The 17,510-nt window shown below is 42.9% G+C and overlaps 1 protein-coding gene across 26 annotated transcripts in view; it reads left to right on the top strand.

The window, feature by feature from the left end:
• tcf7l2 (transcription factor 7 like 2) overlaps positions 1–16,806 on the top strand; it is a 107,612-nt gene extending 90,806 nt beyond the window's left edge. For 5 of the 26 annotated variants that reach the window (XM_076887535.1, XM_076887536.1, XM_076887542.1 and 2 more), the window contains 9 exons: positions 1,500–1,602; positions 2,548–2,634; positions 6,931–7,071; positions 7,158–7,320; positions 7,540–7,648; positions 9,318–9,380; positions 10,145–10,195; positions 11,410–11,482; positions 14,509–16,806. In XM_076887535.1, the coding sequence (XP_076743650.1) occupies positions 1,500–1,602; positions 2,548–2,634; positions 6,931–7,071; positions 7,158–7,320; positions 7,540–7,648; positions 9,318–9,380; positions 10,145–10,195; positions 11,410–11,482; positions 14,509–14,968 (1,250 nt within the window). In that variant the 3' untranslated portion in view covers positions 14,969–16,806. Of the gene's footprint in view, positions 1–1,499; positions 1,603–2,547; positions 2,635–6,930; positions 7,072–7,157; positions 7,321–7,539; positions 7,649–9,317; positions 9,381–10,144; positions 10,196–11,409; positions 11,483–12,019; positions 12,093–12,611; positions 12,674–14,508 lie in introns of those variants that run through there. The other 21 variants (XM_004561318.5, XM_012921842.5, XM_004561314.5 and 18 more) reach the window with 16 other exon arrangements.
• The last annotated feature ends 704 nt before the right edge of the window (positions 16,807–17,510 follow it).

Below are 17,510 nucleotides of genomic sequence, written 5' to 3'. Positions count from 1 at the left end.
TTAGTGTTTTAGGTAATAATGTTCCCTTATTATGATGGCCCTTACAAAGGGGAAATAATGTGCCAGCTGCTGTTTAATGTAGTGCTTAATGGGGCTGCTTAATTGGGCACAGTGTTTAATTAATTAATGAGCTATATTAGGTCTTGAGCGTTGGGTGGCGATGGGATAATTTTCCACAGGCTTTCTTTTTTTTTTTTTTTTAATAGAACTCACTTTTGGTATAACTGTACTCCCAAGAAAAGTTTTCTGCTTTGGAAAAAAGAGTCCATACGTACCATAATTCCTCAAGAGTCAGATCCTGGATGAGCTAAATCAGCTGGGAACAAACACCAGCAGAAGCCAACGTCTTTAATCTATGAAGATTCATCTGGGTTTACGTTGGCTTTGTTACCACAGGCCAAAATACCTGAAGCATCAGCTGGATGGGCAAAAAGCAAGCTGTGTGGAAGAAACGCACATCAGCCAGCCAAAAAAAGAAAGAAATAAAAAATGTCCCCCAGTTCCTGGTCTGCTGCACATAAACCCCTCCCTGCCACACTTTTACACCTGTCTAGTGTTCCCTGTTTGAAGTTTGTCATGAGAGAGAAAGTTATTTTTACTGCTGGCTGTGTACGAGACCTTTTCAAGGCATTCGTTCGGGGCAGCTTGTCGATGCAGCTCCTTCGCCTGTCAGCTGCCACAGAGAGTAAAGGCAACACCGTGGATGCTGTGATTGCTCGGCGATGCCCTCAAAAAGAGCTGTCCTTAAATTGGATATCTTTGTCACCGTCGGTGGGTGAAAAACAAAATTTGCTGCTTGTTTTATGCTAAATCTGAGGATCACTTCAACGAATGGAGACTGATGATCGGATATTGGGGTTTGATCGTCACTGCGTTGTACTTCTGGTAGCATCGAATGTAAAGCTAATTGACTATTAATCTGATTTAAATCCAGAAATATTGAGGTGAATTTGAAAAAAAGGAAGCTCTTAACTGCTTTGTTTATTCATGTATGTAATAACTACGCCCATACAGCGAGGACTGTCAGTGTAAATCAGCGGGCAGATTCAACTGCTAGCCTCATATTGGCAGCTCTTTGATCAGATAGAAAGCTTTAATTATGATACTATGTTTTGTTAACTTCTAAACCGCAGTCATTTTATATCATTAATCTTCTGAGTCACCAGACAAATGTGACAAGAATCGTGTTGGTGTTTTTTCCTCACCTCTCTTCCCCTCTGCCTCTTCCAACACACTGTGCCGCTGTGCCGCCTCAAAGGCCTTTGATCAGGAAGTGTGATTTAGCACTGTGTACATTCGATGCAACAAGCCCTCTTCCTCCTCCTCTTCCTCCCATCTGCACTCCTGTGATGTCTGCCCCGTTCATATGTGAAACTGAACAAAGAAAAGATCCCAGCACTGACAAAGATTTTGGTTCTCCTCTCTCTGTCATCGTCTCGTCCTGTCCACCTCCTCTCTCCTCCTGTCATCTTCTTTTTCTACTTTTTCTTCTTCCACAGGAATTCCAAGGCCTCCACATCCTCCAGATATATCTCCTTATTACCCACTGTCACCTGGCACTGTCGGCCAGATCCCCCATCCGCTGGGATGGTTAGTACCACAGTAAGCAAATCCTTTTTTTTTACTTCTCTTTCATCTTTATTCTCCTGTGAGTTGTGCGGAAAGGCTAGAAACATCTTCATGCTGTGATGATTGCTAAGCATAAAGGTGCGCATCAAGCTAAACCATTAAAGAGTGGCACTGTAAACAAGAAAAGTGGATATTACCTTTCATACATTTCATTTATGGATTTATGGACACAGTTTTAAAAGCTTTCTCTGTCTCTCACTGGCCCACCAACTTCCACACTCGCTGCTTAACCATAGCAGCAGCTCCTTTAAGCCCTCACCAACCTCAACTTGCTATTTTGTGTCAAATACTATTTTGCATGTCTGTGTATGGTTCAATTAGATTAATGAACTGTGATTGCCCGTATTTTACCCACAATTCCACATAGGGGCTCTCCCCTGGTAACTCTTGTCAACACTTGTTAATATGACAAAAGGCTACAAATTAAGCTCTGTTAATTTAATGTTTTCTCACCGCGATCTAAATACCGAGAGAGGCCTTGAGCGCAGCCATGGCGCCCTTTGATTTGCTGCACTTTATTTTGGTATAAATTTACATTCATTATTGTTTGTCTTTGGATGTGTAGACCTCAATTAGTGTGATGGCTCCATTAAAGAGACCCGCGCTTCGTCTTTAATTATCACAACAAAACACCTAGTTCCAGCTTGGGGAGGAACGGGGCCCCACTCTGTCGACACAGAGAGAAGGGTTATGAAATTTAATTAGCCATTGCTATCAAGATTTGTGGCATTCAAATTGTTCAGAGTTTTCCTCCCTTTGATCTGCGCTCTGCAATCCCCTAGATTTTTGTCCTGATCAAATGAGAATAAAGAGGCCCACGGTGGGGAGAAGTGAGAGACAGAGGGCTTTAGCTTCTCCTCTTCCATCAACTCTGTTCCTTTACCTTTCTGTCTTTCTTCTTTTCTTCCCTCTTCTTAGGCAAGGTCAACCTGTTTATCCAATCACAACAGGGGGTTTTAGACACCCCTACCCAACTGCGCTCACTGTCAATGCATCCATGTCAAGGTGAGTTAAGCCCTAAGAGCTAAACACACGCATGCTTGTTCTCATTTGCTTGTACCTTCACTGGTGTGTGTTTGTGTTGGTTGTGAGGGCAATGCGCAAGCAGCACACACACACACACACACACACACACACGCACGCTCATGTGCACAAACAGTGAGCAGAAACTTCTCCCTTAAGGAGCGCTCCCACTCCCCCATCTCTGTTCAGAAGGCCAATTCTCCAGTGTGGGGCTTCAGCTAGCATGCTCAAATATTAATTATATTTATCATTTTCTAATGAGGCCCCTGAAGAACATTTACCCCCGCTGCATGTCAGGCTGATGTGAAATGAGATGGGGCATGTCCTTGCTGTGAGTTTAAGCAGGCAGACAGATAAACAAACAGCAACACTTTGAAGAGGACTACGTAATATAAGCTGGGGTCTGACACTTGGCCAGTGCTTTGGTCCAGTTCATCTGCTGCTCTGGACATTAGTGCACCCATGGGAGGGCATTGTGTGTGTGTGTACTCGTTGCCATCTTTTATACATGTGTATCTATTTGTCAGTCAGCAGTTAGCTACTTATTGTTCCCCTGAGGAACGCACGTCTTCTCTATTGTGTGGGAAGTGACCGTAATTAATTTAGGATGCCTGAAAACCCCATGATTTGTGGGTCTGGATGAGTCAAAAAAGCACCAAGACAGAAAAACAAACAGCCTCCCACTCTCTCCACTCCCACTGCTCCTCCCTCCTCCCTCTACATGCCCCTGCAGCAGGGGACTTTGGACGGCGCTGGTTTGGAGTCTAGGGATGAAGCCAAGCTTTAGTTTAATTACAGCCTGATTGGAAAAGCAGCTCCTGAGGGCGGCTTGTTTAGACCTCTGTGACATTGATGGATCATGTAGATGCAGGAAGGGAGCAGTTTCAAGAGGGAATTATGTTTTGTGAAGCATAACCCTGAGAATAAAGGGTAGCTTCATTTATAGGCTAACCTAGACGGTTTACTTCAGTTTTTTTGCATCTGGTTTTTTAAAATTCTGTCTTGCACCAATTTTGCTTTCTCGTTGGAACGATGTCTGCATTAGAGTCAGATTGGGCCCCTCACAGCCCATCCCCAGCAAGTCTCAAGTGCAAAGGGTCAGATGGTGGGTCTATCCAGACATTGGCATCTGGCAACAGTACCCAGCCAACTTGGGCTTTAAGTGACTGCTAATTTGGTCCCTTAATGACAGCCTCTACATTGTGATCATCTTATTTCCAGTGCGGCTAATTGAATATACTGGCTGGGGTGTGGGGGGGGACTGGCCATGGGGAAGAGCTAATGCCCTGTGATGAGGCCCCTAATTGAATTAGTATAACTGAATAGATGGAGGGCTCTGGGAGTTCTCTGGTGAATGGGAGGGTTTAGTACATCACCCCCCTCAAAATGAGGGGAAAAAAATGTACTAGCTGACAAAATCTAGTAACAATTTGTCTAATTGTGTCAGCAGCATAGCAGAATCCCTTCATCACAGCCTGCTTCAGCTTGTTGGTTTTGTTTAAAGATCAGGCCACACTGCTGTGATAGCTCAAACGATTTGTAGCGTGCAGGCTGGCTGCGGAAAATCTGAGAGAAAAGACATCCTGGCTTGTACTCTTGTCGGGAGTTAGGTCTTTGCAGGAGAGCGCTGCTTCATATCAGTCCCGGGTGCCTTAGCCCGAACTGAATTAGGATTCAAGGAATGAATCCGGTACCTCGTAGTCCCCCCCCCATGAGCACCTTACACCTAGGTCCTGTTAAAAAATACATTCTTGTAGGAAGGGAGGAAAAAGAGCCAAGGAGAGTAGAGACAGTCAGCGGAGCAAATGAAAGACATTATTTTGATAATAGGGTTGGAGCCAGTGCAGGTCCCCCATATTGTCTGTGTGCGTGTGAATGTATGTGTGACAGGTGGGTGGATGTAGAGGCCCCCTTGCCCCTTGTGCTTAAGCCTGCCCTTTGATATGTTCCCCCGTCATCCCACTCCCTCTCTTTTCCTGGTTAACGGGAGAAGCGCACCGGCCGGATCATTATACATTAAACAGGCACGGGGGCTATCGCTTCACACTGGCAATTAAATGGCACTGGCTGACACTGGGCTTGCTGCGCCGGTGACCCCCCCCCCCCTTTCCCACCAGCCATTCTTACCTTTGAGATTGAGACGTAGGAGCCCCGGGGTTGGGGTGGGTGGATGGGTGGGGTCTCCAATGCATCTCCCTCTCTGTGTTGGCTAAATTGGTCCAAGGCGCTGCTTGCTGCTGATGAGCCCGATGATGGTGATGATGATGCCCCCATGCTTCAAAGGGATGGCCGTCATGTTTAAACCATAACCTGGGCCGTGCGGTGGCAGCAGGAGGAGGGGTGGAGAGAGGAAACGAAGGAGCGTGGAGGTGGTGAGGGGACAGGGAGGAGTAGAGAAGAAGAAGAGAGTAGAGAAAAATAGATCTTGGAACAGAGGAAATTTTAACAAGTGCACAGAGAGAGAAGGAGGGAGGGGTGAACAGGGAGAGAGGAAACGGGGTGAGTGAAGAAAATGCAGCAGCCTTAATGATGGGCGATATGCAGCCACTGCTGCCGAGCTCCCCATCATTGGATGACATGGCACAAACACCAATGTGTCAGTGATGAAGGGAGAAGAGGGGAAAGGAGAAAAAGAGGGAAAGAGTTTGAGGGGGAGCACTGGCACTCCCCTGAGATGGCCTCCAACAGAAACTAGTTGTTCCTGGCGAGTTTATCCTCATCATTATATTCTGGCTCGGAGCCATGCAGCCAGACACTGCTGGATAATGAGCTGCTTTAAAAAAAGAATTATTTCTCCTTTTTCTTCTCCTTCATCATCCTCTCTTCTCTTGAATTTGTGTGTGGTCACGTGGAACTAAGGCACCATGCTGTAAACATACACATGAACGTGCATGTTCAAATAATCGCACACAAATAATTATTGTCATACATACACTGGCGCATACAGAACAGCAGAGTCTTATGGCTGTTCTAGCCGGTGCGAGCGATTTTTATAAATAAGAGTTTTTGGCCTCGATATGTGGCACAGTTGGAGATGATGAAATGATGATAGGAGTGCAGAGGGATGAAGATAAAAATGTCAGTGCTGCTGACAGTGCTGAATAGGCAGAAACGAATGGGGAGGAAATAAATACAGACCCAATACCGGAGTGTATGATAGAACATTTTCATCTAGTTTGCAGAATTCCTTGATAAGAGATAACACTTCAAGCTTTACCTCTCCCAAATCTGGCATTTTCATATCGTTTAACTGGCAAAATGCAATAAACTGAAATCTTTGATCGCCCCTTGTTATCTACAGCTGAATGATGGAAATAGTAATTGCCAGTAGAATCGTATTTGGAAACCATGTGCACACCTATTGTATATGTCATTTGTTATAGATGGCAATGACATGTGCGTGGTGAGAAGTTCTCAGCTATCGAAGGCATTAAACTATGAAAACAGGAGTTCAAGGAGCCCTCAAGTCCTAGACGAACAAATTAAATTGGTAGCTTAACATACCATCGGAAATTAAGAAAACAAATGGACAAGACTAGCTAAAGCTGCGGCTAATAAGCTTTTAAGAGATAAAATGTGTTAAGAATGACATGGCCCTCAACAACAGTCCCAGTTTCTTAGGGAGCCATTGGGAAAATTAATTGCACAACACTAGTTAACAGTATTAATAAACAAAGATCATTTTTAGCTAACATATAAAATGTTAGCTAACATATAAAATGTTAGCTAACAGCAAGCTAAGCTGTTAGCTAAGCTAAATTAGCTAAGCCTTTCCTCTAAACCTGTGTTCTTTCTGTTGACCAGCAGGAGGCGTTACAATTTTTTTTGATTGTCTCACATTGAGCTGTGGCCTCAGTAAAACATCAGTTACTGGTTTTATGTCTTACTGAATTCAGCACGATGTTTATTTTTTTTCATGTTTGTCCCAGTAGTTAGAGACGCATGATAAAGCTACCATATAAAGGATCCAGTATCCCATCAAAAAAATGGACTGGGTGTAGTGTGGATTTGTAGTAATTAAGCAACAGAAAATGACCTTTTTACTATTTTTTAAGCTTTAGTGACTGAGTAAACTGTCATTTTGAGTAGATAAGTCTATAAATGTTTATTAATACTTAGGAAATTTTCATGTGAATGTTTGTATTTAGTGTGGCTAAGGGTCAATTCCATTTCTGTGAAAGAAACTGAAAATACATGATGTGCTTTGACGTGTAGTCTTGTGTGTACATGTGCTCCATCTTCTCATTTCACCTGTGTTCATTCTGACGATTTACACAGTCTTCTGTCCTCTAGGTTCCCCCCACACATGGTGCCCCCTCACCACAGTTTGCACACCACGGGCATCCCTCACCCAGCCATCGTAACACCCAACGTCAAGCAGGAATCCTCGCACAGTGACATCAGCTCTCTCGACAGCTCGTGAGTAAACTTTCTCCTATTACTGACTTTTGGTGACCACTTGGAGATAGACTCTGCTCATCTCACTGCTCTCTGCCCCATCACAGGAAACAGACAGACGGTAAAAAGGTAGAAGAGAAAAAGAAAGAGGTCCACATAAAGAAACCTCTGAATGCCTTCATGCTCTATATGAAGGAGATGCGGGCCAAAGTGGTGGCTGAGTGCACACTCAAGGAAAGTGCTGCCATCAACCAGATCCTGGGGCGAAGGGTAAGTCCTACCAGTTTATTCGCACAAGACATTCAGCCATGCTGATTTCAATCACAACATGGCTGTAAAGGGCCTAATGGGATGGAAGAAAAGAGTCGTAGTTAATGATGACATACTTTGGGATTTACAGAAAGTACACAACATGCACACATTCTTCTATTTTTATCTCTGTTCTGGGTGAAAATCTCTTCTTTCTGTGCCTGGTTTCTCATTTTGCAGTGGCACGCCCTATCGCGGGAGGAGCAGGCCAAGTACTACGAGCTGGCCAGGAAAGAACGACAGCTCCACATGCAGCTGTACCCAGGCTGGTCAGCACGAGACAACTATGTAAGTTTTTAAGTTTACAAGTCGTATTAGCCTCTTCTTTCCCCCCCTTTCGCTAGGTCACATATTCAAGGCCATTTATTTTTGCTTTTTTTTTTCCTTTCTTTGCCCCACAGATCAAAATCTGTTCATGTAGATCTAGGACAAAAATGCTCTGGTCTTAAATCCACCTTATCATGCTACAGATAATGACAGTCCAGTAAGGAATAAATAAAGGATGCAAAGTACCAAGTCTTAGTATTAATTTGAGTGGGTTTATCAGTATAGAAAGCATTTAGAACACAGCCCCCCCCCCCCAGGGAACAAAGGTCATTTACAGACCTATGTGAAGTCAAACTACATTATATTTAAAATATTGTGCAGTCTGTAAATGCCCGAGGTCCCTGGTCCATAGTCATCAGCAGATGCTTTGTAGCTTCCCCGGTGGTGCTCTCCCTGCCCATTACTGCTGCAGCCTTCACCTCATGACTGCTGCCATGCCTCTTTGCCTTTCCAGTCTTCAGAAAGTGGAATTAAGCCCAATGTGATTAAGATCAGATTACTGACCTGGCCGTTCCAGGGTGTTTAACTTCTTCCCCCTGAATTGCTCTGGGGTTGCTTTGGGTAAATGTTTAGGTTTGCCATTCTGAACGGGTTTAGAGGCATTTCGGAGAATCCTACCACACTAAATGCTTTTGTATACTTCGAGTTGCTTCTATCTGCAGTGAAATCATCAGTAAATGCCACTGGCCAGGTTGATATTTTGTCATTATTCCACAGAACTTGGTTGCACAACTCAACCTGTTTCTTTTTGCATGTGTTTTTGTGGATTACCGAGGGGTTCAACATCATGATTGCTGGCGGGTACATCCTGGAAAGCATCCTCGGCATTCAAACATTACTTGCTGACATTTAAAGTTCGTGAGCAAGTAAATCTTACCTCATAAAAACGTGACCAGGGTGCTCATTCACACCTGCTTGTCTAATAGGGGCTATAAATTAGTCCTCCAATCTGAAAGAGTCGTAGTTGGTTGTTGGCGAGTTTTACCTCTGTGCACATGGGTTTTCAAAATATACACATGTGATTTTGGAAAGACAAGTACCTTAAATGCCACTTTACATGGATACCTCAAACCACCTTGAACTACAATGCTCGGTAATGCTCAGTGAGCTTTGAGCCACGTGAGCAACACATAGCTGCCCAAGAAGTGCAGTATATCCCACATAGCTCTTGCTATGTCATTGTAAAACTACTCAAATTAAAGCTGAGATTTTAAAGTGAATGTTTTGTAGCCTGGATAGTTCGCTCTGACCCACGCATACCTGATTCTCATCTTGGGATCAGTCTGACCACTGCAGTCGCCCAACAGCAGCCTTGAGAAATCCGTCTTCCAAATAAGAAGTGCGTCGAGATGCCTAGGCATTCACAAAACAGAGGAAAATGAAACAAAAGATTAGAGAACAAGAAGAAAAGAGCCAAAAAATAGGGAGAGAGAGGAGGGAGAATTCTGGTCTTGGCCTGCAGTGGCTGCTGCAAACCGGAGGGCAAAGACAGAAAAAAGGCAGAGAAAGAATGAATGAATAAATAAGTAAACACGAAGATGAGTGCTATTCTCTGTTTCATGTTTTGGGCATTCTGCAATATAATAACTAAGGTTCCTGTCTGTGTCTATTTTTTTCTTTCTATTTTTTGGCGGCTAACCAACAGGGGAAAAGGAAGAAGAGAAAAAGGGAAAAGCAGCAAGCAGAGAGCAATGGTAAGTGAGCTGCAATTATCTCTCATATTAGAAGAGCCCCATCATGTGTCAGGCAGATGTGACATCTTGCAAGATAAAAGTGTAGCTGGTTTTTTTGTGTTATGTTTTTTTTAAAAATTTTTATTGTGTGTGTATGTGAGTTATATTGCCTGGCTTTTTCTCTCTTTATTTTTTTGGTATAGTTGCTACCCAATGCAATATTTAAATAGTAGAATTGCTTGTAAACCCCACCCCTCCCTCCTTTTTCCAGTTTCCCTTGCTCTCCCTAGCTAATAGCGACTGAATATGCATGACCCCCCACAGTCCTTCTCACCCCCCCTCCCCTCCCCTGGCCCTTAGCCTTCTGGTATTGTGATATGTTACGAGAATGTGAGGTTTAAGCATCGTGAGAGCCATTAACTTTGACAGTGTTGTGTGCGTGTTTTATATTTACTTGCCTGTGCCCTGCAGACGGACTGCACGACTGTACCGCGTGCGTGTTTGCGTGACTGTGCATGCGTGTGCTTGTTGGGCCTACCTCCCCTTCCCATCGCCTGCTTCCTTGCATGCTTTTATACCAACTTGAGGAAAAAACAAAATAAATCACCTATATCTTAAAAATTAAGGAGGTTTGCTAAACCTGTGATTTTCATTCATTCATTCATTATGCGTTTTAATTCTGATGATGTAAGGAGCAATGACGACTTGTTCTTATGTATTTTGCGCTCGTTTTGGTGACGGATTTCTTCTTGAAGGCCTCTCTATCTGTTCTTTTTTTTTTCCAGAACGCAGAGAATATTTTCCAAACCCTTGCCTTTCACTCCCTCCGATTACAGGTGCTAATGTCATTTTGAGTATTAAATCACTAACTGTTTTATTTTCCTTCCTTTTAAAATTATGTATACATTTATATATCTATATCTATCCATTCATAAATGTGCAGTGAGGCAGGTTTAAGCTTAAATCCTATATTTTGAAATATGCTCTTTTTGCTTTGTTTGCTGCTTTCTTTTCTTCAAAAATGTTGCCATTGTTTATTTGACTTCAGGGTAGCTTATATTTAATTCATTTTACACTCATTTACTGTTGCTATTTAGCTCAAATTACTATGCAGTATGCTTGAGGACCTGGTGATATATATATATATATTTATATATAAAGCTAGATTATCATTATGAAGTATGACCTGAAGGCTGTAATGTCAGGGTAAACCTCCTTAATCTATATGCTTCAGTAGCTGCACTTTTGCCTTTCCTATAGGCCAGCATGAGTTTGGCCCAGCCTCTGTCGAATAAGTCTCTGCTCAGACAAAGCCTGGACTCAAACGCTTCCACCACAGCGTTTTGCTGTCACTCAGCTCTATTTCTGATAATGACTTGATTACTGGGTAGAGCTAGCAAGTGACTGGCAGCTGTTCCGCAACAGACCGCCAATGCTGATGGAAAATAATCAACTGTTTGATGCCAGGTCTAAAGAGTAGATTCCCTCTCCAGATTCCAGCCTTTTTAATCCTTCCCCTGGCTAGGGCTAACTCACGACTGTGCTGCTCCAGCAATCTGCTACTTCTTCCTAGTTCTGCCACCTTGACCTCGTCTCTTTGAAACCGTAGTGCGCTGATAGCATCTAACCGTAAATTAATCCAACCTGCATTTGCTCCATTTATACCCCTCTCAGCCAAATCGGTCTTTATCTTCAGCTTTAACTCCAGCCAGAATTTAGATTATGCTACTGAAAGGTTTCCACTGTTAACATCCCGATTGGATAATTTGCATGCATTTTGATTTTTACTTGTGTTTGAAACTTACTAATCGAGTTCAGCCCTATCTTTAAAGGCACACTTGATAATGGCTTTAAGGGGAATTATTTTTTCTTTTTCTTTTGGGTGCGGGGTTTTGATTTCTTGCAAAATGAGCCACTGCCAAGCTTCATAGATTCACTGTTTTTTCTCCTTATTTCTCTCCTCTTTTTAATTTCTGTTCCTTATTTTTTTTTATTGGTTTTGGTTCTATTGCTCCTCTCTGCTGGCTTCCCTTCCTTGTTGCGGCATCAGACCTGAGCGCTCCTAAGAAGTGTCGAGCGCGCTTTGGGCTCGACCAACAGAATAACTGGTGTGGCCCGTGCAGGTGTGTATGGTGTGTGCTTGCACTGGCCAGGGCCAGGTGAAGGCTGGGTCACTCTACGCTGGGACTTCCTCCTCTCTTTTATGCTGCTGCTTTTCCTTTCTCTTCGCTTCCCTCCCCCGTCTGTCCCGCCAGGCTATTATGACCTCTCAGCTTCCTCCAGCCACACCCTGCCGGTCTATCTCTGGGTTCACCCTATTTGATTTTTTACCTCCTGTTTGGGGAAAAAGGTTTTGCGTACGAGTGCTTGTATGAGTGGTGTCTGTGTGTATGTGTTCAAGTTGCAAAGTTGCAGGATGCACAGTTACAATGAGCCTTACTGAGATTAATCAGAAGTCCTAAACTGGCAGGTCGGGGCTTGGAGGTTCTGGAGCCTGATGGCTTGGTCAATATGGAGGACATCCCAGTGTTGCCAGCCTAAATCTAAGCCCTGGCTACATGTTTTTGTCTGTGCAATGACGTGTCCATTTTCTTTTTTCTTTCTTTTTTTTTCCTTTTTGTCTCTGTGTGTGTGTTTGTGTCTACCTCTTTGGCTAACAGATGCAAATACCCCAAAGAAGTGTCGTGCCTTGTTCGGGCTTGACCAGCTGAGTTTATGGTGCAAACCATGCAGGTATAACTCCTGTAGTAGCAATGGGAGGAAAGACATCCACAATGAGCATCTTCTCCTTGATTACTGGCTCAGATGTCTTGCTAAAAACACGTTTCCATCACTGTGGTAACAGATGGAAAACTTCTCAGCTCCCCTTTTCCTAACTGAGAAGTTTCCTACTCCTCTAAAGTCAGTTCAAGCCAAGTGTCAGAAAATGGATTTCTAAATAAGACTTCCAAATATTTTATCCAAACACATGTTGAAAGATCATGGCTCCTAATGTGATTTAGCAGAACATTTCTGACCGTCTAAGCTGCTACGATTGAAATCCATTTTCTCTCCAGGCAGTGGATAATTCCCTCCCATCCTAAATGTCATGTATGTCCTAATTGGCACTCTTTTTGAATAACACTGTGATGCTTACAAATTTAGCCCTGCTTTCTCTGAGGGCCTGCTCAGTGACACTCTTTTCTGTGCCCTCTTCCTCCTCCTTCTCCACCTCTTCTTCCTCCAAACTCCTCTTCGATAACCCTTACTTAGTCCCTACCTGTTGTCTTTCTGTTCTGACACAAGCAGTCTTTGAATTGGGAATATTTTCATGGTAGGTATTTGTTTCTGCTAAGTAATACCCTTCTTTGTGTCTGGCTTGCACCACATCTTGCCCCACTCTTTCTCTACACATTTCATCGCAGCACATTGTCTGTTTAATGTTTCATTTTCACTGTTTCTAAAACACAGATGAGCTTAAAAAAAAAAAGCCAAAATTTTGTAGCAAGATGAACACCAAAAGGTCATTTTTCTGTTTTTTCTGTAACCGTTAGCTTCCAGCTGGCCCCTTCCTTTACAGCTGACACACACATTATCAGAAACATGGCTTTATTTCTAATAATAGCACATCATGAGATCAGGAGACTGAAAAGTGCAGTAAATCAGCCTTCATTTTAAGAGCAGAGAGGTTAAAAGTTCTCTCTGGGCTCCATTTCCTAAAAGATGCATCTGCTATAATTTCCCCCGAGACAGAGAAATCAATATCATACACGGGCACATACCATAAATCAATATGTCTGTTAAAAAATGGATATTAGCTCATTTGTTGCAGTTTGACAGACAGTTATCGAGAGCGGGGCGCGCATGTAGTAGCAAAACGATACCTTTTTACGCCCGATCGATGCGCCGCGCCGTCCAAAAAAGCTACAGTATCGGCACAGGATGTACTTAACAGCCTCATCCTCACTCTTTTCTGCTGTCCTGGTGTTGTGTGCTTGCACTGTGTTGACTTCATCAGAAATGCATGCCTTTTTTCCCCCCCACCCAGCATGCGATTGTGGGCTTTTATATGTAATCTGTCGATGTCCCTCCTTCTTTTCATCCTCAGTGATCTGCTCTCCGTTTGCATTTATGTAGATCAGAGTTAACAGAAATAAAGGTTTAATTAAACAGTAAGTCAGCGTTACATGTTCCAACAGGCTCAGTTTTTGGTCTATTTTTATTTATTTTTTCTTACTCGACATCCCTGTAAGTCTTAAATACTGGTACTCCGCGGCCTTCGGGCATTCTTGTGATAAAATAGAGAGCTGAGAGAGAGAGGGGTCACTGTCAGGGTCAGGGTAAAAATGAGGTGGGCAGAGATTCCCCCTTAACCAAATCTGAAGCACAGCCTTCAGAGCAGAGTCACCACAGAAAAATGCAACAATCCCCTGCTCTCCTGATCACCCCCCCTCCCTTCTGTGTTTCGTTCACCGGGTTCTGCGAGCGCAACGGGCCTGGCCTCGGGACGCGGCAGGCAGGGGGAGGGTCCCAACCCCAGGCAGGAATGCAAACATGGTGCTTTGAGCCCCCTCATGCACACACACACACACACACACACACACACACACACACACACACACACACACTCTTGTGTCTGTGGGGCAGATGCAGGGCAGTTTGGATCCTGTTGACTTTTTCGCCTCATATCCAAACTCTGTTCCCTCAGGAGAAGAGAGAGAGAGTAGAGTCTGATAGAAGTAGAGCAGTGAGCTGGGTCCAGTAACAGTTGTGTTAGAGACAACAGGCTGCAGTTCTTCCTGTAAGAACAGCAGAGCGTTAGGAGAGCAAACGCGACCACAGCTCATCTCTTTCATTCTTCATCGTCCTCATCTCTGTGTGCGTGCTTCTCATTCCCTTTCTGCTTCCTGTCCAGGCGATCTTTCTTCAGTGTCTGTCCTGCCTAATGACTTAGAAACTGACTATCATTTCTACCACCTTCCTCCTTTACAAAGTTGCTTAAATGCACCTCCAAACGTTATCCATCGAGTATTGTTTCTTTTTAATAAACCCTCTCCCCACAAATTTCTGAAGGGAAAGGTGCATTTAAGTCAGCAACAGTGCTAAGATGATATTCAGTGTGAAGCTGTGACACTGAGAGACGCTCTCTTTCTCTCACCTTGTCCTTTAGGAGAAAAAAAAAGTGCATTCGCTACATCCAAGGTGAAGGCAGCTGTGCCAGTCCTCCCTCTACGGACGGAAGCTTACTAGACTCCCCCCCATCCTCCCCCTCCTCAGTGGTTCCTTCCCCCTCCTCAAAAGAGTCCAAATCTCAGACTGAACAAATGCAACCTCTCTCACTGACTATGAAACCGGCCCACCAGCCACTCCACCACCCGCACCTCCTGGCTGGGCCTCCACCGCCATCTTTGGTTCAGCTGGAAAACTCTGCCGCAGCAGCTAGCAAAACGCCCGCCGCCTCCTCCCACAACGGAGCTCTGGAGCACCGTGACGTCTCGTCCTCGCGGCAGCCGGGCTCCTCTGTGGCGTCCTCGATGGCCCGGCCCTCGGCATCGCTGTGTCATTCCCACTCGCTCCTCCCCTCCACAGCCCCACAGCCTCTGTCGCTAGTGACCAAGTCTATAGAATAGTCTATCCTATTCTCCTCCTCCGTTTGTTTTTTTTAGCTCTGCACACACACACACTCACACAAACATCTTTCTAGGCCCTCTCTCTGCTCCGTTTCACTCGCCCTCGGTTCTTTTCTCTTTCTGTTTCTGTGCCATAAGGCTTTGGAATTTTAGGTTATGTTTTTATTAAAGTTCATTGGTCAATATTTGACCCGTCATTATCAGACAAATCTAATTATTATAAAGAAATGATACAATGAGCTGTAGTATAGCTTTGTGAATCTGCCAAAATTTTTATGAATTTTGTTTTTGTCTTTTTTGTAGTTTTAAAACAGCGCAAAACAGAAATTATCTAGTTCAGCATCCAAATGTTTAAAAAGACGGATATAAAAAAGGTAGGCTAGATTATTCAACGAGCCCTTTTCTTGAAAGAGTTGGTTCTCCTTCTTTATTTGTATTAAATACGAGCTTGCGAACCAATCATTCGACATCTGTTCAAAACTCTTGGAGGGCATGAGGCTAGCGGTGACACCTCTCTGAGGAACAACTTTAATTGTGATGTTACTTGTTCTTGTTTAAATGTACAGAATAACGGGGCGGGAGGGGATTACTGTGTTAAATATGCATTCTTCCACTGCGTTGTCTTTTTTTTCTTTGTTGTTTACCTTTGGGGTGGAGTCAGGCAAGTTTGGGTGGGCTTGAGGGGAGGTCGGGTGGGAGGGTTGTGGGTTATTAAATTCAAAATGTCACAACGCTAGGACCAGTAGTATTTATTGCTTTAGAGATTGCTTGTTGTATCTTGTATGTGTCTCTTTTTTTTTCTTTCTGAATACATTGTACAAATATTTTTTCTTAAGGTAAGCAACTATACGAACGATCCATTTTTACAAGGAGGTTTTAAAAAGGCAAATCTTTTTGTTATCTTTCCTCTCCGAAAAACCTGGATTCCGCTCAGTGTACTGTGTAGATCTCATCAACAGATGTATGCACAACTTCATTTCAAGAAATGCGTCTATAAGCCATTTTACAGGAAAAAAAAAGAAGAAAAGAAAACTTGAAACACGAGACAGTGGGTACCGCGTGTTCAGTAGTTGGAAAAGTGTCAGATGCCCTTCTTTTTTATTGCACAGTCACATCTCTCGGACTGTAGATTCGTGTACAGATTTTCCGTGCCAAAATTTTGTGATAATTTTTCCTCTGCCCCCACCCCAACCATGCTGTAGGGATCTCTTTTTGTTTTGTTTTGTTTTGTTGTTGTTTGTTTGTTTTGTTTTTTTAATTTCGATACCATTTTTTGCTGTGACGTTACATAGATTGCTATGTATGTAGTATAAATGTTGCTATAACAAATGTGTTTGGTAGCAAATTGTCAAATATTAAAATTTAAACTTAATAAAAAGACGGACATCATACTGTATAAACCCACCAGGGCCAAATTATGTATATTAGGAAGTTCATAAAAAAACTATTAAATACAAAAAAATACACAAACTGCCACTTTTAAGTACACTACTACATATAGGTAGATAGAAAAAATAGGCATGTTGATGTTGCAAGAGGCTGTAAAAAAAGCTACAAGAGAATCATCCACTCGGTGCCATTGTAGTTGACATGACGCGACTGTAATCTGTCGATTTCTTCTCTGGTTTATTAAGATGCTAATGATAAATAGTTTGAATGTTTCCTTAACGGCTGTGATGTTCCTGTTCTATTTTATGCTCTTATATTTTTTTGTTTGTTTTTTCCTGTTATTTTAAATGGTTCTAAAACCATGTTTTTTGTAATGAATAAATGTTTATGCTGTACAGTCTCTGTAGCATGCAGTTCTGTATTAATAAAAGCAACTTAGTATGTGCGCATCTGTGTTTCGCTTTTATTCTGAAAATCCCCGAACCCAGCGTCTCAGGATGGGGGTCTTATAAGGAAATCTGCCAAAAAATGTAGCATTTTATTCAAATAAAATCTCGAGAATCATCATGTCGTAATCATAAAATGGAAATATACATCCAAGCGTGTTTTTTGGGGGGCTACTTGTTTTTTTATTATTATTATTTGCTATACAAAATAACAGAGGTGTTTCGTATTCTACTAAAACAGTTGTGATTAACTTCTGCAAAACTTTTCATAGTGAGAAGGAGTAACATCACTTAGATAATTTGAACCGCTCCTCCTATAACAAGTCTTTTTTTTTTTTCTTTTAAATTATAAGCCATCTTTATACTCGTTGTTTGCAGGGCAGTACATCGTGCGCAATCAGAAAACAAGATAAAACATGTTTAGAGCTGGATATTATGATTTGATGGGCTCATCAGTGACCAATCACAAAAAACAGCACTGGTTTATTTTTCTCTACAAAGGTCAACTTCCAACTAACCTTTGAACCCTTCTCTGTCCCACTACTAACAGTAATGCTCCGCTATGTGATCGCTTTTCGATGTGCTTACAGTCCTGACAGATACCTGCATCTACTGGTGGATTTAAAAGCATAGGAAAGAATGTAATGAAGGATACCGGTGGATGTTTTAGAGCACAGATGTCAAACTCTTTACAATGAGGGCCACAT

This window comes from Maylandia zebra, linkage group LG8 (assembly GCF_041146795.1).
Source record: "Maylandia zebra isolate NMK-2024a linkage group LG8, Mzebra_GT3a, whole genome shotgun sequence".
Lineage (NCBI taxonomy): Eukaryota > Metazoa > Chordata > Actinopteri > Cichliformes > Cichlidae > Maylandia > Maylandia zebra.
The sequence above is the reverse complement of the archived record's forward strand: the minus strand, read 5'-3'. Positions and strand labels throughout refer to the sequence as shown.